This window comes from Poecilia reticulata, linkage group LG23, assembly GCF_000633615.1.
Source record: "Poecilia reticulata strain Guanapo linkage group LG23, Guppy_female_1.0+MT, whole genome shotgun sequence".
NCBI classification, from domain to species: Eukaryota; Metazoa; Chordata; class Actinopteri; order Cyprinodontiformes; family Poeciliidae; genus Poecilia; species Poecilia reticulata.
In genome coordinates this window covers 9,961,966-9,969,870 of record NC_024353.1, presented here as the reverse complement: position 1 = coordinate 9,969,870, position 7,905 = coordinate 9,961,966, and the positions used below count along the sequence as shown (strand labels likewise).

The 7,905-nt window shown below is 37.2% G+C and overlaps 1 protein-coding gene across 6 annotated transcripts in view; it reads left to right on the top strand.

Annotated features, from left to right (window-relative positions):
- The window catches only part of tnnt2e (troponin T2e, cardiac), an 11,719-nt gene extending 4,120 nt beyond the window's left edge, over positions 1-7,599 (top strand). For 3 of the 6 annotated variants that reach the window (XM_008401067.2, XM_008401065.1, XM_008401066.1), the window contains 14 exons: positions 361-384; positions 895-918; positions 2,259-2,273; positions 2,758-2,778; positions 3,420-3,440; positions 3,872-3,893; positions 3,965-4,025; positions 4,182-4,298; positions 4,406-4,483; positions 5,161-5,271; positions 5,362-5,474; positions 5,583-5,673; positions 6,933-6,970; positions 7,465-7,599. In XM_008401067.2, the coding sequence (XP_008399289.1) occupies positions 361-384; positions 895-918; positions 2,259-2,273; positions 2,758-2,778; positions 3,420-3,440; positions 3,872-3,893; positions 3,965-4,025; positions 4,182-4,298; positions 4,406-4,483; positions 5,161-5,271; positions 5,362-5,474; positions 5,583-5,673; positions 6,933-6,970; positions 7,465-7,504 (776 nt within the window). In that variant the 3' untranslated portion in view covers positions 7,505-7,599. The remainder of the gene's footprint in view (positions 1-360; positions 385-894; positions 919-2,258; positions 2,274-2,757; positions 2,779-3,419; positions 3,441-3,871; positions 3,894-3,964; positions 4,026-4,181; positions 4,299-4,405; positions 4,484-5,160; positions 5,272-5,361; positions 5,475-5,582; positions 5,674-6,932; positions 6,971-7,464) is intronic. The other 3 variants (XM_008401068.2, XM_008401070.2, XM_008401069.2) reach the window with 3 other exon arrangements.
- The last annotated feature ends 306 nt before the right edge of the window (positions 7,600-7,905 follow it).

The following is a 7,905-nucleotide window of genomic DNA, read 5'->3' as shown; positions in this document are numbered from 1 at the left end:
GTGTGTGTGTGTGTGTGTGTGTGTGTGTGTGTGTGTGTGTGTGTGTGTGTTTATGCATCCCAAGAGACGGTGATGTGACCAGATTCCTGCTGGGAGCTGTTTGCCGAGTCCCATTGATCCACTAATCCATATTTGGTTCACTCAGTCATAAAGGCTCAAAGAAAAGAGAAAAAACAGGCTTTTTTTTTTGTCTGTGAACACAGCCTTTTTATTCTGCTCTGTGCTTACCCCCTCGGGTCGTATAATCTCAGCAAAGTGTGTTTGCATGTGTGTGCGGGTGTTGCTGCAAGTCTTTTGTCATGTCTGCAATAACAGAGCTTGACTGTTTTTTTTTCTTTCTGTTTTTATTCTTGTCTTCAGAAGAAGCTCCACCTGGAGTAGAAGGTAATTTTCGTCTTTTAAATACTTTATGGTTTCGCCTCTCGTTTGTACAAACCGTAATAACATTTACGACGACGACCGCTTAATTTGATATTATAACGGCCTAATGTATGGCACTCTGCCGTTTGCAAATAACGCACACAGAGCTGACTGAGTGAAATCTGTGAAAAGCGGCCTCCACCTGCAGATTACTGTAAATGATGTTGTCTTTTCATAGCTGCTCATTCGTTTTAGTCCCATTAGCCGTTTTGAGTCCAGTCATCAGTAATCACTGCTTTGTTTGGCTGCTCAGCCGCTGCCTGCAGAGTGAGGATCAGATGAATTTACTCTAAATGAGATATCCATTTGTTCGTGTCGCTGAATCCACTTAAGAGACATTTGCCGTCTATATGCAGGAATAACTTAAAGACCAGGTTCGTTTATTTCCACTTTTCATGACTGGAATCAGAGTAGTTACTATGTAAAATGTAAACTTTTTTATCTAATGTTTGTATTGCTTCTTTTTTTCCGCAGAGCCCCTTGTCTCCACTACTGAAGGTAAAACAAAAAAAAAATCCTCTTTTTACTTATTTTTGTTTTACCATGAACTCCACACAGAGCCAGCCAAAATTATAAGACCTCCACACCACAGGGGGCCCCCAAGAGCACTCATCTTGTGAATTTCTACACAAATAATCAAAATGTTTCATTTGTAGTCTATTATAAGAAGAATGAGCTGATTTCTAAAATCACTTTGAGATTTTCTGGATTGCAAAAAAAAAAAAAATCATGTATCAGATGATCAATGTGCCGGTTTTAATCTTAAAAACAACAGGCTGATATCTGAGCTGTTTACAAACAAACCTAGATAAATCCTTCCATCCATTCATGTGCCAATGCCACAAACTGTGGATGGTCAAGCAAAATGTAAATGGGCCCCCAAAACTGAAATATCCTCTGGGGCCCCATAAAACTTTTGGCCGGCCTTTACTACAGATTAAAAGTTTTCTTGCCGGGATACTGGGAGCTTAATCAGTCTAAAAACCTCAAATATTGTTGAAAAAATTTCAACCCACATGTCCTGAAATGTATAATAAGGCATGAAAGAGAAACCAATAAACCAGGTTACATAAAACTAATGTGATCAGAGATTTGTAGAGGCACTGCAAATACATTAACATGTTTATTTGGATGTTCTGTAGTTATTTTAGTTATTCTGACCTTCCTAGACATAGAAATCAAAGATCTGAATGGAGATTTGTTTTCTGCCTTTCACCTTAATTTTTGTGCGTTTGTAAGAAACTTTAAATGAGTTTAGAGAATCTGTGCAGATAACGGTTTATTACTGCAGTATATTTGTGTGCTCCTGCAAAAACAAAGATGCGTTTCCCTGTTATTAAAACCATTTCTCAAGAAAACTGTCCCATTCCATGTTTAATCTTTTGAAAAAATCCACTCTGCTTCCATAATTCCAAAATTATTCTTATTACACCGAGTCAATATTGTGATGTTTAGCCCAATATAAACAATCAAAGTCGTGAAAAAGAAACTGAAACCTTTAAAGTGAGAAAAACATTTATTCATTAACTTTTGTGTTTATTCATTCCGCGCCGGTCAGTCTTTAGTCAGCAGGACCATCTGAAACAATTCATCAACGCTGGTCAGGAACATAAACAAGACAACTTTTAAACATCTGAGAGGACGAAACCCAGTGATGATCTGGGTCTGTTTTCCTGCATCTGGCTTCCTTTATCCTTTATGTGAAACTTGAATTTAATATCTTGTTATACACGCCCGTGTTTTCTTGAATGTAGAAATCACTTTCAAAGCGACCTGAGCCACGTTTATTGATGATGTGTTTTCCATTTCATGCTGTCTCCTCCGATTACGTTCCAAAGAGCCTGCAGAAGAAGGTACTTCTAAATTGTGTTGTGCAAACTTACAATGTTTTTGTTGGGGGTTTTTTTCCTGTTGTGCAGTTTGGACAGAAAGACATTACGAGCTGATTTGTCTGTTATCTCAAATACTAATTTTTCAATCTTCTGTATGTTGTGCTATGGAAGGATTTACTTGTAAATGCAAATAGCTTGTTATTTTCCCCTCTTGGCTTCAGATTTATTCTGATAACACACTTTAATAGAGCTGCCTTTATCCAAAAAAAAAAAAAAAAAAAAAGATAAGACTTTTGTGCCTTGCCTGTATGCCCTGGTGTGACATGGCATACAGAATGAGTTCAGGCTTTCCATTTCACCCTGACATGCAAGAAAGGTTTTCACTTCGGAATATATAAAGTAAATATCAGAGCTCGGTAATGTGGGGTTTGGAAGTAATAAAAGGAAATCCATTTATATTCTGCCTGTTGATGCTCTAACATTTCCCTCTGTCCTTTCTTGTTAGAGGCTCCGGCTGCGGATGAAGGTGTGTTTACAATATTATAAACTCTCAAAAACACGCCGTCAAATGAACTCCACTCTGAATGGTGGATGTTCTGGGATTTACTGTTTAACTTTATGGGTGGAAGATATATTTGCTATTAAGGATCACTGACAGTGTTTTATGTATGAGATTTTAACAGTTGAGTAGATCAATCAGAACTTATAATAATGTCACGTAGGTGATTTTTACCTAAACGAAAAAAAATATGGCTTTACATATAAACTCCTCAGATGTGGACGTTTTATACTTTATATTTTCTAGTAAAGAGTGCAAAAGTATTTGTACCGATTTTTACTTGAAGAGAAATAACTCTTGGAGACCAGTTCTGTGTATAGTCAAATAATTCTATAAATATAAGCAGAATATTTGGTTCAGATTGGTTAACTTTGCAAATTATTTTACTTTCCCACATTTCAGTACAAAAACCTGCGACATACTTGTTTGCATAGCGGTGGTAGTGTCATGAATTGGGGCCACGATGGGCTACATGTTATCATTGTAATTAGACTGTAATTTTAAAAAAAATGCAGAAACTGAAGAAAATGTCATAGAAATATTTCTAGTCATTGATGATTTCACCCTTTTGCTTTTTGACGCTCTTCTTTCCTTGTTCTTTCCTTTAGAGCATCCAGCTGCAGATGAAGGTATGAAGTACGACCAGTGAATTCCTCATTACATGACTGCAAATTCACGCTGTTAAAAAAACACAAATTAATTAATTAAAAAGTGCTGAATACACTGCTGCACTTTATTAAATTAATTGAACATCATACATTAAGCGCCGGATTGAGTTTTGGTAACAAAACTCAGTCATGATCGCTGAGCAGCATTTTACATGAAAGAAAAGGAAAAATGATGCATTAGAACTAGACAAATTAACCATTTTTACCCTTTTATATTATTTATAAACCAATTTATTTTGCATGGTATATGGGCTTTTTATTATCGGCTCTAAATAATGAGTACTGTATATACACGATTAGCATTTTATGCGAATTAAACAGCATTTTAATTTGCAGTAAATCTGTTAAAAAAATATAACAAAACATACTTTTTTCTTTTGTTGTTATAACAGATGAATCCAGGCCCAAACCAAAGTAAGTTTTCACCACCTTTTTACCAGTGTACAAATGATTCTTATTATTCTAACAGACGTGCTCCTTCGCAGGGCGTTCGCTCCTCCCATCGCCGTTCCTAAGATACCAGAGGGGGAAAAAGTTGACTTTGACGTGAGTCAAACTGCTTAAGGTTGGAAAAAAAATAAGCATCTGGTGAATGCTACTGATGTTTAAAGCTACCCAAGTGTCAATGAAGGTGGACGTTTTGAGTGGAGGCCCCATTTGAGTGTGTGTGTGTGCGTGCGTGCGTGTGTGACCTCCTTGTAGGACATCCACAGGAAGCGTCAGGAGAAAGATCTGTCTGAGCTGCAGTCTCTGATCGAGGCCCACTTTATTCAGAGAAAGAAGGACGAGGAGGAGCTCATCGCTCTTGTTAACAGGATTGTAAGTCTTCCATGGAACCATGCACCACTGCCAAAGTGATGTACCACCCAGCAAACAATTACGTTTTGTTTGTACCCACGCGTGTGTGTGTGGGCGCGGACGATTAGGAGAAGCGTCGTGCTGAGAGGGCTGAACAGCAGAGGATCCGCACCGAGCAGGAGAAAGAGAGGCAGAATCGTTTGGTTGTGAGTACCTTTTGAAGCTGCGGTTAAAGTGATTGTTGTAAACAGGAGAGGAATCTCAAATTGGTCCAAAGTTACTCATGGAAAGTTCTGGATGGCACCAAAGAAAAACTAGAGTTTCACACCAGCTTTAATCTGCAGGAGAAAATTAATTGTTGTTAGAGACGAGTAAAACAAAATTCCTCTTTCACTTGTATTACAAAATAAATAAAATAAAAGCTGTGTGTTTTTCCTGTATCATAAATTGTCAATGAAATATATAGATGTTTGTGGTTGCAGCATAAAATGGGGGGGAAAAGTTCAAGCTCAAAAAGCATGAACATATTTGTGGGAAACATTAAATTCCTTCATGTTTTCTCAAACTGAACAATGTTGGTGTTTTATGTGTGAAATGCTACTGTCTCTTTAAGACTAGCTTGCTCTTGTCAAACATGCCACAGCGCAGGTGATTCTTATTATGTGGTCAAGGATTTAACACATTGAGAGAAGGAAAACTGACAAAAAAAAAAAAAAAATATATATATATATATATATATATGTATGTCAGATTTCTTACAAAAAACAAAAACGTCATGTTATTGTTGCTTAGTTTTTTGGTTTGTCGTGGGCTTTTTTAGATGAAAAACGGGTTTGGAGTGCTTCTGTAAAGATGGTGGATTTTTGCATTATTTGCTTGACAGGAAGAAAAAGAGAGGAAGGAACAAGAGGAGGCTCGTAAGAAGCAAGACGAGGACGCCAAGAAGAAAAAGGCCTTGACTAACATGACTCAACAATATGGTGGCCAGCAAAGGGTCGGTCACAGTTCAGCATTTTTTTTTTTAATCTAATAATTAAAAAAAACCATCAAAAACAACATCCTGCACCTTTTTTTGATTTTGCAGCCAGATGGAAGGAAGGGAGCAAAGAAGCAAACGGAGAGGGAAAAGAAGAGAAAGATCCTGGCAGAGCGGAGGAAGCCGCTCACCATTGACCATCTGAACGAGGACAAGCTGAAGTGAGTCCGAGGCAGGACATCGGTTCATTAATCAAAAGCCATCTGTCGTGTGAGTTTGTAGCAGGTTTTGGTTTTCAGCCGCTGATTTTTCTGCCTGATGTTTAAAAGGGAGAAGGCCGGTGAGCTGTGGCAGTGGCTGATGATGCTGGAAGCCGAGAAGTTCGACTACACCGAGACGCTCAAGAGACAGAAATATGACGTGAGTACTGACAAACTAAAGTAAATAACACATTATTTATTTATAAATAATCGGTGCACAATTAGCTAGCATCAGAGAAGTAGATGTGTTTGAATAAACCAAGTTATTATTGGTCAGTACAGCAAAGATTAAGCAATTACATACAGAGGAATATATATTTTCCATCTGTGGGGCCTTTATTGTCCCACAGATGGAAATACAGGTAATATTTCATATTTTTATATAAGCAACTTTTGGTTTTGACATTATCTGGAAATTGTTAGCTCTCCTGCTGTTGTGACAAAATCAGCATATATTACAAATTTTTCCAGTAATTCACATTACGCTTTTCCTTTATGTTGTTAACATCTTTCCATCAAATTTACTTAACTCTAGTTTAAACACTAGACTTTCTGAGCCAAAGTAAATACTCTTTTTTTTATGATTAATAAGCTTGTCTGTGTTCCAACCATGAAATTTGCATTAGTGATAATTATGCTAACGGTATTAAACTCGATGAGCGTCTTTTTGAGACATCTGCTCGAAAATCACCAAAATGAACTGAATACATCATGGGAACTGCAAGGTTCCTGTGTGAATGGTTCTGGTTATAATTACGGTAACACTTCTGAGAATACACCAGAGGTCTAAAACACAATATTTAATATTTAAGTTACTGAGTATTGGAATCAGGTCTTGAAATGGTTGTGAAAAGGTCATTTAGATAAGTGGAGTGGATATGCAATGTTAGCATGAGCATAATTAGCTAAATATTGATCTTGGTGAGGAGCACAAAAGTATAATTTCTTTTTTTTTTGTTGGCCAAGCGGTGTATTTAATGGAAATTCCTATTTTCCAAATACATACGCTAACAATATCAGCATTGCTGACTCTATCGTAGATCTTTAAAGATATCCTTTATGGAAATATTCTAGTTGCCATTTAACAAGTCACTTGCTTTTTGTGTTTTTTGTTTACCTTTTTACATCTTGAAGGCATGCTGTCGCTCTCGTTCGCGTTGAGCTGAAATCATTTTGTCAGACGGGGCTTCATTCATTCCTCAGCTGAAGCTGCATTTTGACAGCCAGTGATGATAAACGTTTCATTTCTGAGATCGCGTTGCCTTTTCCTCTCTGATTTTTCTTGATGATCGAGTTCAGTCAGGAATTATTTAGACGTCCATCAGTGAAACAAACAGCGTCTCAGTTCTTCTTCAGCACCACCAGATTCCCTCTGGCATTCAGTGTGACTTTAACTAGTCCGTTTGTCCTCCACAACAGATCAACTTGCTCCTGAATCGGGTTCAGGCCACCCAGAGGTAAGCAGTAGCCGTCTGTAAACTCATACACTCGTCTCTTGGAAAAAACTAATTCTACGGGAGCATTTTTTTTTTTTGTAGACTTAAAACTTTAAAAAATAAAAAAAGTTAGGGTTCTCTGTGTGGAACAGTCATTGTCTGCCATGTAGCAGAGCTGCTAAATGCAAGATTTACATCAGTAAAATAGAGCCAGTCTGCATGGACTAGACCGCATTATATCACGAAGAAACATTGTTTTTTTTCATGCTGGAATGAATTAAGATTTAAAATGCTAAATTTGAATCATTGATTATGGGGGGAAGTTGTTCCAAACTAACAAACTAACCCTAGAATCTGTAACGTTTGCCTTTATTCATTTTTATCCACGTGTTTGACAACTAAATTACCTAACGTTTTGTTTTTCTTTCATGTAATGTGAATTAATCCCTGAGTGTCCAACGCTAACTGTGATGCTAATTTGTATAAATGTGCTAACATTTCTGTCTAACTTGCAGCGCCAAAGGAAGAGGCAAGGCCAAAGGCAGGGTGAGATAGACGGCCCCAACCAGACAAGACGCCTGAGCAGGAGTTTGCGTCGCAGCAAAACACAAGTTGACAGAAATAAACCTACATTTCTGGGTTTTAGAGCACCAGTGTGTTTTGTTGTATTTCTTGAAAATCCTGAAAAAACCTAGGATTTTAATTTCACCAACTGAATATATGTCAAAGTTCCGGTAAATGTTTTTATTTTTTCAGTGTGGGATAGTTGCTGCAATAAAATATTAATTTCAGGGTTTTTACCGTGAATTATCCAAGAATGCTAGTAAAGGTCTGATGAAGCAGGTGAGATTTTACTCAAAATAAAGCAAGTATACAATGTGCTTTATTACATATTACATACATATGTATGTATGTAATGTGTCACATATATACACATGTATATATGTGTATATATC